Here is a 16,035-nt window from a genome sequence, read left to right as displayed (position 1 = left end):
AGAAAGTTATTAAGTCTTCAATTTTCATATTTACTATAAGTTATCAACAAATGTGATATTTGGTTAGTTAATGCTTAAAATGAGTCCCAAAGTAATGTAAGGAACTTAGGTTGTCTAATTAGAACTTCACATCATCCCTATGCAGTAGTTTTCATTCACTTATAGCTCAGGTTTAAAATAAAACACATACATTAATCTCTTGACAGCATATGATAATCTATTGCCCTTTTCTCTTTGTATCCTATTTGTATGATTTACCTGGGCCTTGTCTCTATGTACAATTATTTTATAGCATTAAGGTGTTTTTAAAGGACATGGGAATTTACTTTTTGTACAATCACCTTTATTGTTCTTATAAATAACTAGTTTAGTTGAATTTTTCACATATCAACCAGTTCTCAGTTTCTGTGGACTTCTATGACCTTCTTAAAAATTAAAGTGGGAATCAATTGACTTGTTTGGGCTTAAGCAGATAAAATATTATATTGGAAAAAAAAGAGCTGTTTTGATAGGACATGAGCATGTGAGTCACATCCTCTGATGTCAGCATCTCCACAAAGCTTCCATAATGAAGTTCAAATTCTCTAGCTTCTGAGAGGAGACATTCCAGGATCTCTCTTTATTCATCTTTGTAGTTTCATATTTTGCTTCTCCCAAATTTGTGCTTGTACTATAACTGCACTAGATTGCTTTCTATTTCCAAGGTCAGCCAGCTTTTTAAAATACTCTTCCCATTTGACCTGAGCAACCTTTGTCCATTTTTTACCTGGCAAATTCCTACTAGTCATTTTAGATTAGGCATTCAAGACTAGGCATCAACTTACCAAGAAAGGTTTTCCTAATCAATAGGTATAATGAATCTGTGTACAGGGTACAACTATTTCCACAAGGTGGTGTTAGATTTTTATTTTCTATTCCAATGAAATTGGCTCATCAAAAAAGAGAGTTCCAGAAAAACATCTACTGCTTTATTGACTACACCAAAGCCTATGATTGTGTGGATCATAGCAAACTGGAAAATTCTTAAAGAGATGGGAATACCAGTCCACCTAACCTGCCTCCTGAGAAATGTGTATGCAGGTCAAGAAGCAACAGTTAGAATGGGACATGGAACAATAGACTGGTTCCAAATCAGGAAAGGAGTACATCAAGGCTGCATGTTGTCACCCTGCTTATTTAATGTATATGCAGAGTACATCATGTGAAATGCCAGGGTGGATGAAGCACAAGCTGGAATCAAGATTGCCCGGAGAAATATCAACAACCTTAGATATGCAGATGACACCACCCTTATGGCAGAGAGCAAATAACTAAAGAGCCTCTTGATGAAAGTGAAAGAGCAGAGTGAAAAAGTTGGTTTAAAACTCAGCATTCAAAAAACTAAGTTCATGGCAGCCAGTACAAGCACTTCATGGTAAATAGATGGGAAAACAATGGAAACAGTGGGAGACTTTATTTTTTGAGGGCTCCAAAATCACTGCAGATGGTGACTGCAACCATGAAATTAGAAGATGCTTGCTCCTTGGAAGAAAAGCTACGATCAACCTAGACAGCATATTAAAATGTAGAGATATTACTTTGTCAACAAAGGTCCATCTCCCAAAGTTATAGTTTTTCCAGTGGTCATGTATGGATGTGAGAGTTGGGCTATAAAGAAAGCTGAGCACTGAAGAATTGATGCTTTTAAACTGTGGTGTTGGAGAAGACTCTTGAGAGTCTCTTGGACTGCAAAGAGATCAAACCGTTAGTCCATCCTAAAAGAAATCAGTCCTGAATATTCATTGGAAGGACTGGTTCTGAAGCTGAAGCTTCAATACTTTGGCCACCTGATGTGAAGAACTGACTCATTGGAAAAGACCCTGATGCTGGAAAAGATTGAAGGCAGAAGGAGAAGGGGACAACAGAATATGCAATGGTTGGAAGGCATCACCAATTCGATGGACATAAGTTTGAGCAAACTCCAGGAGTTGGTAAGCCTGGCATGCTGCAGTCCATGGGGTCACAAAGAGTTGGACATGACTGAGTGACTGAATCGATCTGATTTAAAAGAAAACCATATGACTATCTGTACATCTCATTTTTTGAAAAAGCTTAGCTAAGTTCAGAAACTATTCTCATTCCAAGAACATTTGCTGCCCCTTTGAGAAAGTTGGGATTGAGTTTTATCCACTTCAAACAAGGTCCATTCTTTCCTCTGTGAAGCCTTTGACAAGAGTTCTCCCTTGAAAGTGAAAGTGAAAGTGTAGTCTCTCAGTCCTTTGCAGCTCTTTGTGACCCCATGGACTGTAGCCTGCCAGGCTCCTCTGTCCATGGAATTCTCTAGGCAAGAATACTGGAGTGGGTTGCCTTTACCTTCTCAAAGGGATTTTCCTCACCCAGGGATCAAAGCTAGGTCTTCCTCTTGGCAGGCAGATTCTTTACCATCTGAGCCATCAGGGAAACTTAGCTCACTATTTTATTCATATTTGCTGATTTCTGCGGGGGATGGGGGGTCCCTCTTTCCTTATTAGATTCTTACCTCTTAATTCCTTTAGGAAAAGGGACTAGTGAGTTTGATTTCTATCTCCATATCTCAGACAGTTTCTGTTGGCGTAAGACTCTTTCTTCCTTTTTATAGTTCTCTGTTTTTCTCCTTCCTTCCTTTTCTCTCTCTTTACCTGTTAAATAATGAAACTGATTCCAGAAATTTAGAAAAGTTGATCATAAAGAATAAAAAAGAACTATGTTTTCACATAATTGAAAAGAAATACATTTATAAAGTAAATAAATAATAGGTTTATTAGATGTGATCCAATGTATTTATTGGGATAAATTATGTTCTGAGCTCCATTCCTCTTCATTTTTCCTGAGAAAAATATTTTACTTTGTTGGGTTATATGGTTTAACACCTTAGTTAATTTATTAAAATTAGCTGTGAAATATTCCTAGATTTTATTATAAAATATGTATGTGAGTGCACAGAAATTTAGTTTATTTGCACTTGTGATTTGTGTCTTTAATTGAGATTTTTAGATTTTAAAACCAAAGTAAATATTTTTAAAATTATTCATTTACTCAATAATGATTTATTGAGAACCAAGTGTGCAATGAATTTTATTTGCACTTTGGAGTAAGCAAGTATATATTATTCATAATTCCAGCTCCCACATACTTTATCTCTTACCTCTTTATCTTTCTCTGTTTTATTTCTTCTTTCTTTAATTCATAATATTCTAGGATTTTTAAAAAGAACAAATGAAAATTTCTATCTTTATCTAAATAAGCTGGTGGATATGATATACATGAAATCTAGTTGAAAATGAAGTTTATTTATAAAAGTTATGAATAACTAATATATTACCTTTCAAGTCTTACCTCTGATAATGATAATAAAATGAGTGATTATTATTAAAGGTGAAAATAATGTCTTTTATAGTATATATTTTGTAAGATATTAAAGGATCACACTGGTCTTAATTACTATAAAGTTTTTACATTTCTGAGCTGTTTGAGAATTAAGTGTACTATAAGAATGTGTTATTTTTAAATGAGGGCAGGTTAAACTAAAAAGAGAAGATAATGCTGAAATATGTAGACCTTATAAAAATATAAAAATTGTAAGTTGCATTCCTTTCCAATAACCACAAGATGGTGTATTATAATTTTTAAAATACTTAATGATTTTAATTTTGATGCAAATATTAATGCCTCAAGGACATATTGCTTTTCACATTTATTCAAACTTGTAAACTAAATAGGTGTTTTTCTTTTTTTGATGGTTTCACCATATAACCTGACCATTACGAAAGTTACTTAAAATGTTTTTCCAATTTGAACATGTTTGAAAAACAACTAATCAACATGTGCATTTTCTAATTTTCTTTTTGCCTTGTATTTTCCTTGCTTTTAAAAATGTTAGTACTTGAGGTTCATTCAGTAAGCAATTCAAGAAATTGTTGCACATCTTAGGCAATTATCAATGCATTTCAGGTAACATAGATTTGTTTGAAATAGTCTGTGTTTACCTTTTAATTCTTACTTATAACTTAAAAAACTTGCTTAATATTTAGAATTTTAATTTCTCTGGTAATATAGTTTTATGATAATACATTGATTTTTGTAAGTATGAGTTATAAATTGATGTAATACTTTTTATAATACTTTTTAATGATACTTATTATGTATTAATTTATGTTTGGAATTATTAATCATTTCTTAAATTTTTGAATATGTTCACTTTTGGAAGCTATATAAAATTCTGCCTTCTTTTGATATCCAATGAGAATGGTAATATAACTTACATAGTTGCACCTTTTGTTTCTGTGTGATACATATATAAATAGATTTATTTCCATGTAACTGAAATAGATTTGCCTGTACAAACTGTTCCTTATTGAACATCAGGTTGATTACAAATCTTTGCATTTCTTGATATGAAAATATAATGAAATAGTCCCTTTCTATTATTTAAGCATAAAGAAAATATGGTAAATACATCTTAGAAATAAAAATATATAAATTATTGCTGGATATTGAATTTCTAAGCTACATTCCGTGTCTTGGATACATATTTTGTGCTTTCCTGCAAGGTGATTAAAGTACATTTTAAGAGCTATTTTGTACAGTTGTTTTTCAGGACATAGTACATTTTAGTGTACATAGTTGTTTGTATTATAGAACACTGGTAAATCTTATCAACAATAATCTTTATATAATGTGGTGATTTTCAGTCACTGAAAATTCCAAAAAAGTGTTGTGGGCTCATAGAATGTTCTTCAGTGCATAGTTGAATGAGAAATGTAGAAGGCAGTTGTAACTCATAGAAGGACAAATGAATGAAACAAAGAAATATGAGGAATAAGAAGAAAATCATAGTGGTTTAATTTAAACTTGCAAGACTAGAGATTCTGTATGAAAGATTATTCAGAGGAAAAACACTTTTCAAAGCTGACTGAATCTGTATTTCATGGAATCAGGAGAATTAAAACAAGATGTTCATAAATCCTTATGCACAAATTGCTTCCAGAATGCTGAAGAATTAGTTCTAACAGAAGTAATGCTTCATAAAAGAAGACATTTATTGGAGAAGATATATGAAAGCAAACATTGTCATAAATCATCAGTAAACATTTGTTGCAATATTTACATTTTTCCAAATAATACTTACTTACAAACCGTGGAATATTTATACTTCTCATATAGGGAGTTTGTATTTAATATATGAAGTTTTAACTGTTAACATTCTAAGTACATTTTTAATATAAAATCTAGCTATAAACCATGTTGCTACTCAAAAGTTAAAAGTGGCAAATAAACTTTGGACAAAAGTGTATTTTGTCTTGTTTTTATATTACTGCCTTTCTCTGAAAGCAGAGCATCTCTCAATTTTGACTAATAACCTCTATAGGGACTAACTGGATGGCTCAAAACAAAGAACCTTTTTATATATAAATATAAAATAACACTTCAATTGCCAGTCTTCCTTTTGCTCACTAAATAGTTGCAAATCAGCAAAAGAAGTTTTGAGTCATTTGTTTATGATGGCTCATACTCTTTTAATGCCCATAAGGTTTTAAAACAAGATTATAGCTGGTTTTCATAAATGACTTTAGAATTTTTAAAGTGTTATATGTCATGTAAGTACAAAGTTACTCAGAGCTATGCAAAGATTATTATCCATATTGAGCAGAAGAGGATAAGTATATCAAGGGTCGAGTATGTTTCTCAAGTTGAAATATGCCTATTCTGTTTACACCACTATGCAGGACATAAAAGTAGAACATTTAGCTATTTTTCTTGGCAGGTTTTATCCCTGATGATGTATTGACAAAATGTATGGAGTAGGAGTTTGAGTTAGATAAACAGACTGTGGGCTTTGATCATGAGCCCTGTATAGTTATTTCAGTTTCCTGGACATTAAGCAGGAGTTTAGAAATTAAAAAAAAAAAAAGAAAAGACTTGGAATCATTCTTCAAGTGTGTTCAACTTTGTGTTATATTACTCTTTCTATATATCTTTTAAATAAAAGAATGGGTTACAAATACACCATAAATGAAAATGTTTTAGAAGTTAATATAGTTAACATATATAGAGCTTTTTGCATGTCTGTCATATACTAAGAAGCTTTCATTATAATATAATTATTATTTTTATTTATAAAACTGATACATTTTAACTGCTGTACTTTAAAGGAAAGAGTGCTTTCCTGGAATTAAGCATTAGTTATTTGGATGTTACATACTTTGTTAAAAAAATGTTATTATTATAACTACTGGCAAGAATATGATTAACATTGCTTTTTCTTAAAATTCATTTCACAGCTGTATCGACTAAAATGGTGTTGAAGCTTGTCAGACCTAATTTATTGATTTTTCTAACTTAAGTAAGGGAAGTGTAAAAATGTATAATGATGCCCCATTTTTCTCTGCCTCATTTATTTGCAAAATGCAATATAAAGTTATTCAGTAAGAGTCAAGGTTTCTGAGAATATTTTAATCTTTGGTTATGTTTATCATTGTGAAATAATCCAGGCTAAAACATAGAAAGCTTTGTCATTTTATTTATTGAGAAAAAATAATTTAGTGCCATAATTTTTTCTGTCTGATTTATTATTTAGTATTCAAAAATTACCATTTGTTAATAATAGAGTCCAGGTAAAAGAACTTAGCTGAAATTCAAATCACTGTTAGTGAGGCAGGCTAATATAATAACACACAGAATGGAAGTCAAGAGAACAGTATTCCTCTTTTAGTTAGAATATCAATGTGTACATACCTGTCTGACTAGTGCACAGCATATTTAAATAATATATATGTATATATGGACTTTTTAAAAAGAGTACTGCTCTAAGACTAAGCATCAAGATCAAAGTTTATATATATATATAAAGTTTATATATATATATATTGGACATGAGTATCTTAGCTAGTCATTTTTCATCTCATTGCTTCACTGTTACATTCATACAGCTTTAGGTAAATCCATAACTCTGATAGATAGCACTAGCTATTTGATATTTTTAAAAGACTTCCAATTAAAGAGTAAAATCAAAAGAAATGGGCCTTGTTAAATGACATTTATCTTCATTATTTAGGACACCAACATTTATATAAAATGTTGCATATTGCATCCAATATACTTTTTATTTCCCTTTAGTTATTATTCAGTTAATTTAGGTATTACCTAAAGTGGAACAATTTTCCACAGGGATTAATTACAGTGACTGTTTGGATTTGTCTCTACTACATGTGATCTGGAATTCTTGATCAAATGGCCTACAGCATCCTAAATTAATTAGAAAATGTCTGAGAATGAATGAGGTATCCATAATCAGTGAACACATAATTTAAATGACAAACAAAACAAAACATTTTCGTTGAGAGATGCTGTATATATTAGGACGTTGCACTACCAAGTCTCTTAGAAGCAGTTTAAAGATGTTTTGAGTGAGTGAGTGAAGTCACTCAGTCGTGTCCGACTCTTTGCGACCCCGTGGACTGTAGCCCACCAGGCTCCTCCGTCCATGGGATTCTCCAGGCAGGAATACTGGAGTGGGTTGCCATTTCCTTTTCCAGGGGATCTTCCCAACCCAGGGATTGAACCCCGGTCATCCTCATTGCAGGCAGATGCTTTAACCTCTGAGCCACCAGGGAAGTCAAAGATGTTTTAATAAGCTGCAAATAGAAACTGTACACAAATATGGTTGGAAATTGTTCTGAATATTGGAATAATATTTAGTTAATTTAATACCCTTAAAAAATAAGACAGTAAGATGTATAGCATAGTTTCCTCCTTACATAATAAATACTAAATAGAGACCTAATAATAGCATATAATATTTATGATTATTTCTCCTTCAATTGGTATATTATTATATATTCAACATGAAAGTGATGAGTTTCAAAGTTTAAAAAATTAAACTTATTTTTCATCAGTTGCTTTTTTTTTAAGACATTGCTAAACATAAAGGATTTAACTTAAAAATGAAGTTTAAATATATCACTGTTCAATGTGGAGCATGTTTGCAACTAGATTTCTAATACTAAAAAAATTTATGTGCTTCTCAAAATGCTATCACATCATGTATCATATAAACATATCTATAAATTAGAAAGTTATGCTATTAAGATTAAATTATTCTATAACACCACAAATGATATTCTTGAGAACATTTATCTGTGGACTATTTATGTGTTGTCTTATACTTAAAAGGCAATGTACATTTAGACAAATTCATTATTTTTAAGGTTTCCAAACCTTCATTGTTTCAAGAATTAGAGATGTTTAATACAGGTTGCCTCATTAAATACAGTGACTTTTATAATGAGTTTAACTAATTTAAATGCAATTATACATGCTAACAGCTCAAAGATTTAAATTTTCATTTTCAGGAATCTTCTATTTGGTTAGTGCCACCCTACCATCCAGACACTGTTTAGTAAACTTTTGAAACTTACTAAAAGAGGTTTTTAATAATGGTTAGTATCCTTGCACCTTTTTTCTTTTTGTAGTCTGTCATATTGTGCAGAAACATTTTTGTTGTTGTTTTCACCCTGAGAAACTTACTTTGACACAATTTGTGTGTTTCTGTCCCTAAGAAGTGGTTTGAAAAGCATGGTAGTTTTCTCTTTCTTCCTCCCTCAATCTCTCTCACTTCCTCCCTCCCTTATTTTCTTCCCTCTTTCCTTGTCCCCCACCCCCTTTTCCTCTCTTCCTTTCTCTTTTATTCTTTCTTTTCCTCCCCCCTCCTCCTCCTCAGCTTCCTTCTTCTTCATTATAACTCAGAAAATTCCTGTCAAGTGCATTTAGGTTTTTCAAAATCTTATTCCATAGTTCAATAAAAGGACATGTAAGAAATTCTGATCATGATATGAATTAGGAAACACATTTGTCTCTATCAAATGACAAGTTAGAAGTTTAAAAATCAGACATGGTAATTTTTTGGCAACGTACAACACAGAGAAACAGCTGTATTTCACAATCGTCTGTACAGTTTCAACTTTAGGTCTTACAGAGATCAAGATACAGAATTTACATTTTAAAGCTTTAAAAAAATTTTTTTAAATGTGTTTTCTTTAGTGATACAAGTGAACCATACTTTATGGTATCATTAAATTTTAAAAATTTTTCAATGTTGTCTCAAATTTTTGCTCAAATCTAAAGATTTTCATAGTTTTGTGAAGGATTGGAAATATTATATAAGTAAGAAAAGAACCTACAGTTTCATGGTGACTGTATTAGAACCTAAGATAATACTATTTTTTTTTAGGTAAAACATATTGATAAATCAAAAAGAACTGTCAAAGTCAGCTTATTTAGAGAAAAAAAATAACAAAAGTAGTAACATGATATTATAATCAAAACTACTGATTGACTGCTTAAAGCTTGCTTGATTAAATTTTTTACTTTCTAATGGCTCAAGATAATAGAGAAAGCCTAAAATGATAATGGTGGGATTACATGTTTACAATTTTCAGAGTTTATAAATTTGTAAATATCATTTACTTGAGATAATTTTAAATTATTTATGCTTGATTGGGGCTGGATATATGCTTATAATTTATATTAATCAGTATTACAAGTTTTATGTTACATAAAATTGCTTTAAAAGAGTTTAAATGCATTTATTTGTAGTCTGAAGTTAAGTATAGGCTATTAATACAATTGACTTCCTAACTAACTAGAAATAAAACTGAATCGGTTCATGGTTGAATAGTTATGTACATTTGTAAGATTTTTTCCTGAGGAAATCAGTTGTTTAGACCACTCTCTTACTGTGGACAAAACAATATCTCTATTTTATTACTTTTGAAATCAATATAATCATGATATCTAAAAACTGAGTTTGCCAAAGAGAACATTATAAATTTTTTAATATTTGGGAAATTTAGTTATTTTAAATGAAGGCTTATTTCAAACAATTAGCATTATTCACATCCTATAACATTTTTAAAGTGTCGATGGCATCAAGTTCTGACATTGTTATATTATCTAATCAATTCTTCTGTTAAATGTTTCAACAGAGAACCAAGACTAAATTACCTCAAGACTATGTATTCCTCCCTCTTTTGGAGTCAGATTTTTCCATTTCTACAGTGTTGTCATCATCACCATCTTCATCATCATTTTCATCATGTTCTTAATAAATACATCTAATAGTAGGTATTAAGTAACAAGAAACACTGTGTCCATATACTGGCTATCAGGTGTCATATAGATCCTTTAATAGCAATAGAATCTGTAAATTTCAAAACCGTATAATTTAGCACATAATAAATAATACATAGAGATAACTTGCAGTTAGTTTGGAATTCATGTATAGCATTTAATCATCTCCCATGACAAATACTAATAAATTAATATTTTTATTAATTTAATGTTATTAAACAAATAACAAAATTTTATCTGATTCATTAGCTCACTTGTACACAACGTATTTTACTAAGATTCTGAAAAAAAATTTTAAGCAATTGAATTACAAACATTATTCAAAAAGAATTAAAATGCTAAGGTCATGTATGGCTATTGTTAATTCAGTCAGCATGTGTACAACAGTGCTGTGAGCACTTGATCTCTACTCTTTACAATTCAATGAGAGGAAAACATGGACGCCCAAGAGGTCAGACAGAGAAACATGATAGTGAGGGAAAAATAGTAAATTGAGTAGAAATAATAAGCCTGGTCAACTGGAAAGTGGTTCCTGAATAAGTTAAAATTTGAGTCATGTCTGGAGGTAAGGGATAAAACTGAACCGATGTGAAAAATGAAAGAACTCTGCTGAGTACCAGAGCAAGAAGACACAAAGGAGAAAAACTTTGGAGGTCCAAAGAGAAGCATGTATGTAAAGAGAAAAAAAAAAAAAAAGGAAGAGGAATAGGTTGGGGGAGAGATAAGGTAAAATTAACTCGGAGAGGTCATGATGGAAAAAAGAGATTTGGATTTCACCTGTTTATTGGACAAGAAAATACTATTAATAACTGATATTTAAAACAATAGATTATTGTTGATAATTGTGAGAATTTCAGGAATAGACAAGGCATAGGTTTGGGATGATCACTAAGGAAGCTCTTCAGCAACCTAAAGAAGAAAAATGAGAATATAGCCAGGAATGGCCAAGAAGCTATCAGGGCAGGATCAAAATACATAAAATTGGGTATCAGAATATCTTGCTGGAGGTGCAGTTGTGAGCTGCAGAAAGTGAGTTATCCTCTGTCATAGATGCCCAACTTAATTCAGTATTAGTCTGTGTCACAAAAGGTGATATATGAAAAGTATTTTAAAGAATATAAGGCATGTATATGGTATTAACCATTGTTATCCTACATTATTTTGGAATTCAGTTCAGTTCAGTTCAGTCGCTCAGTTGTGTCCGACTCTTTGCAACCCCATGGACTGCAGCACAACAGGCGTCCCTGAACATCACCAACTCCCGAAGCTTGCTTTTGGATTTTGGAATTAGCCTAAGATGATAAACAACAAAGAAGCAACACAAAAAAGACTTCACATGCATATTTGATTAGGTTTATTTCATTATGTTTTCATATCACTTTTTGGAATTGTGTAAATTTTTCATTCTTGTCCACATTTTTAGTTGTTGTCCAAATTTTTTGTTCTTGCAAGAAAAAAGCCTAAGTCTGAGACCATCTGAATGTCAACAACAATATGCAACTAGTTCATGAATCTGATTTATATGTAACTAACACATGTATCTCAATTAGATGGAAAGGGAGACTAACAAGTTTCCATCTTATGTTTTCACTCTGTAATAGGTATTTGAGGAGTGTGTAATAAGTTCCAGGTATATAGAATTTCTGGCAAATCTGTTGCCAATGAAATAAGAATTAAAAAAAATATATATATAGGGTCATTTCTTCTTCATGGAATAAATTATTTATCAGTCCTCAGTAATCAAGTTGATGATACCAAAAGTTTAGTTAATATTTGTGCATGAATTTTTAAATGTGATACAATGTCATTTCATGATTAGGTCATATGTGTTTGTAATCTTCACCTATAGTTTTATAGGCATGATCACAACAAATATATAATGAATACCCAAAATAATTTTCCATATTTTATGTCTAAATGTGTGAGTGCTATTTTTGTTCTGTTTTGAAAGACAAAATCAAGAATCCATGTTTAAAGAAAATTTTCATATCTTACATTATGATCTAAAAGCCAGTACATTTTGTCTAATTTTTTTTAATAGCATGGATGGATTTCTGGCAGCTGATTAATTTGTGCTTGTATTTAAAATTTAAGGTAGATTATATCTTATGTTAATCAATTATATATCTTAAAACGTCATTCAAATTATGTGTAATGTATGCATTCCTAGCTGGCAGTTCACTATCAGGTGGAGATTTTCTTTAAACTTGCCCACTTTGATAAAATATTTTAATTACCATGTTTTGAGTATTAAAAGTGGAATAATTTGATATAACCATTATAATGGAATTTTTCAAGACTTCAAGGCTGCTATGTTGACAAGTCTGTTGAGACTGAATTTAATATTGTTTCAGGACCATTGCAGTCTATGTGTTTGTAATATTTCCTTTTCTGTGTTATTCTGTAGAGGTCCTTCTGTAGCGCCATGGTAGAGGAACTGAGGATGTCCCTGAAGTGCCAGCGTCGGTTAAAACACAAGCCACAGGCCCCAGTTATTGTGAAAACAGAAGAAGTTATCAACATGCACACATTTAACGACAGACGGTTGCCAGGTAAAGAAACCATGGCATAAAGCTGGGAGGCCAAACACCCAAGCACAAACTGTCGTCTTTTTTTCCAAACAATTTAGCGAGAATGTTTCCTGTGGAAATATGCAACCTGTGCAAAATAAAATGAGTTACCTCATGCCGCTGTGTCTATGAACTAGAGACTCTGTGATCTAAGCAGTTGCAATGATCAGACTTGATTTATAAACATCATGGATCAACCGAGTTACACGGGGTTACACTGTTTATCATGGGTTCCTCCCTTCTTCTGAGTGAATGTTACATAACCATTTTGTGGCTGGTTTCAAATGCAGTCCGGGAAGAAATTACAGGTTCCTTTTGAGGTTCAACTGTTGCCAGGAGATGGAATATCAATGCCCCAAGGGTAACCAGAGGAAAAAAAAAATCATTAAGAATAAAAATACTTGGAATCAGCAAAAACTGTAGTGTTACAAGAGACAGTTAAGTCTTCTGAACACCCAGATAAGAGGGTGATGATGTCACTAGCCCCCAGCTACTCAGTATAATGGTCATCTGAATAGACAATATGTGCTTATAGGATGTGAAGAAATGTAAAGCAAAACAAATCTGAATTTCATGGCAAGTGGAATATAAAGCAGATCTTCATCAGTGTTTTTCTTTCTTTTCTTTTTGTTTTTTTGACAGTCTGTGTCACTGATTGAAATAGAAGTGTCAAATTACCAAGGCAATAATGTTTTTTCTTATATTCACTGTGGCAGGAGATTTAACATGTATCTCTACCAAATCCCTACCTATTCCAGCTACCCTTTCCCCAACCTCACACCAAGAATAAAAAAGCAACAGCTGGTTCAGAGATTCTGAATTAAAATGGATGATGTTTTGCAATCTTTTTCTTAAGCTGTAAAAGAGGGCTGAGTATTGATAGTTCTATGGAAGACTGAAACTTTCATTCTAACATTCAGACATGTTAATCCAAAACCTCCTTCCTGCTATAAATGAACTTGATGGAGCCTGGGCAGATCTCAGTGAAAGGAGAAAGGGGACTGGTCATCTAAAGAGAAGTATGTGTGGTGAACTCTGACGTGGACTGCATTTATCAATACAGTCACAATGTTAAATGAACAAAATTCTTGAGCAGTTTTTTTCAAAAAATGTTCAGGTTTATTTGTGGAAATGCAAGATTTCTATGAAAATAGTTTTTGTATGGAAATTTTTGTAATACTTTTTATCAACAAAATAAGAACATGCGTTCCTGTCAGGGGTGTGATGTCGAGCATGAATGGTAGTGCGTGTGCACCACCAACGTTTGGTGAAAACTATTTTTATCAAGAAAAAAAGGAGTCATAGAAGAGAAATATTTTCAAGTTAGATAATATAAAAGCTAGGTGCACTACCACCACTGCTTACCATGCCACACCCCTGGTTTCCACGAGGCTGATAACATACTGTAATGAACAATTGTGTGTAAAATGGTAAAAGACACAGACCTCTTGACAACATTGTGATAACAGTTGAGTGCACACAGTTTGCTGTTTGAATCCAATGCACAAAATTTAAAAAATCATTAAAATTATGTCCATTTTACTTTCAGCTTTGACTTTCATTTTTCTCTAATATGGGTAAATGAGTACACTATTTGTTGTTTGCATGAAGGGAAGTACACTTCCTGAATCCTTCCAGGTCATCAAGGATGACCACTTCAAAACTGCCTGGAGAGAAGAAGAAAAAAGATCAGGCTAAAAGCTGGGCCAGAATATAAAATGTAATCTTCAGGCTTAGGACAGTTCAGATGTGAAAAAGAACAGTTTTAGAGGATGCAGTCATGATCTTAGCTCTTCTGTGAGTGGACATTGATTATGTCCATAGTGTTGTATAAGACAGTATAGTGATTATGATATTATATGTGAACTTCAACTCATGTCCAATTTAAGAATTCATTGCACATTGATAATTTAATTCAGTAAAGGGAGAGGAAGAGATAGGCTCAATATCAACAATAAATTTAAAAAAAAAACACCTCATTTTAACTAGAACTCCTACCCCCCAAAAAAACCCCCAAAACATACATTTCTAATAGCCATTACTTAAAAATTCAATTTCTAAGGGTTTTCAAAATTTCTAGTGTCAGGGTTAAGTTAAATTTCATATTTCAAGGACAATTATGTCCCAAAATTAAATTTTAGGAAGTTGCACAAGTTGCTGTTACAAATCTCAACATTTTTCTCTTTTTTTGTATTGGTAAATAACCTCAAATAACATAGCTCATAAAATATTCAGATTTTGGTCTGAATATTAAGCTTTCACTCAATTAGATTCTAATAAGATTTTAAAGCACTTTTAAATTTCAATTCTTCATTATATTACAAACTGAATAGGCAGAAAATGATGACTATTTTTTAAATAGTCTGGAATTAATTATTTATATCTTTGGTATGATCTGATAATTTAAGAATTAACTTAAAAAGTTTAAAAAGTATAAAAAATTCTGCTGTATTTTAACTCCAAAGGTTATTTAGAATATAAAAATGATGTATAATATTCAATTTTTATCCATTTCCTGAAAGGTTTCTACATTACTGCCAAAATAGATATTGCTCTACTCATTGCATACTTATACATATATGAAGTACTGTTCTTAATTTTATTAAAATTTGGTTACTTTCAAAATAATTTCAACCAGTGAAAGAACATCTCTTATCTGTGGAAAGGCAGTGTATTGGCATAAGATTATTTTCCAGTGTCTACCACTCAAATTATAAGAAGAAGAAGAAGAAATGCCTGTTCTAGTTGACAACATAACCTGATGACTCCAGGTAATAAGTGGAGATACATACATCACAAATAAATAACTCTGGCCACTAAGGAACACTGGGGGAGGATATATTTATATATATCACCAGTAAATAATGCTAATCAGATGAAAATATCAAAGATTTATATTCAGTATATTTCATAGATAATTAGTCCTAACAGCTATGAGAATGCCACAGAGATATATTTATATATTTACAACTGAATAACCCTAATCATTATGGGAGCACCAAGGGAATAGATTCTATTTTACAAACATGTAAAATGGGTAAGGATATTTTATAAATTAAAATCTTTCAAATATTTTTCACTTCAGTTACATATTTTTAAGAATAAGTTCCTTGTTATTATTAAATGAATTTATGTACTAAACAATAATGCTTTTAACGAATTTTAGCACAGTGCTTCTAAATGTTTATTATGAAATGTGAATACAGCCAATTGTGTACAATGCAATGTATAAAGGGAATCATGGCATCAGATGTACAATAGAATCATAGCATCAGGCTGTAGTGTGCATCAAAGATTGTCACTGGGTGTGGGCTATTCT

General features: G+C 31.7%; 1 protein-coding gene across 3 annotated transcripts in view; it reads left to right on the top strand.

Moving 5' to 3' along the window:
- Window positions 1–14,264, top strand: part of GRIK2 (glutamate ionotropic receptor kainate type subunit 2) — a 727,083-nt gene extending 712,819 nt beyond the window's left edge. Inside the window, exons 16-17 of one of the 3 annotated variants that reach the window (XM_018053125.1) lie at window positions 10,002–10,136; window positions 12,554–12,718. In XM_018053125.1, coding sequence (XP_017908614.1) covers window positions 10,002–10,121 — 120 coding nt within the window. In that variant the 3' untranslated portion in view covers window positions 10,122–10,136; window positions 12,554–12,718. Of the gene's footprint in view, window positions 1–8,369; window positions 8,545–10,001; window positions 10,137–12,553 lie in introns of those variants that run through there. The other 2 variants (XM_018053124.1, XM_018053126.1) reach the window with 2 other exon arrangements.

Source organism: Capra hircus, chromosome 9 (assembly GCF_001704415.2).
Source record: "Capra hircus breed San Clemente chromosome 9, ASM170441v1, whole genome shotgun sequence".
Lineage (NCBI taxonomy): Eukaryota > Metazoa > Chordata > Mammalia > Artiodactyla > Bovidae > Capra > Capra hircus.
The sequence above is the reverse complement of the archived record's forward strand: the minus strand, read 5'-3'. Positions and strand labels throughout refer to the sequence as shown.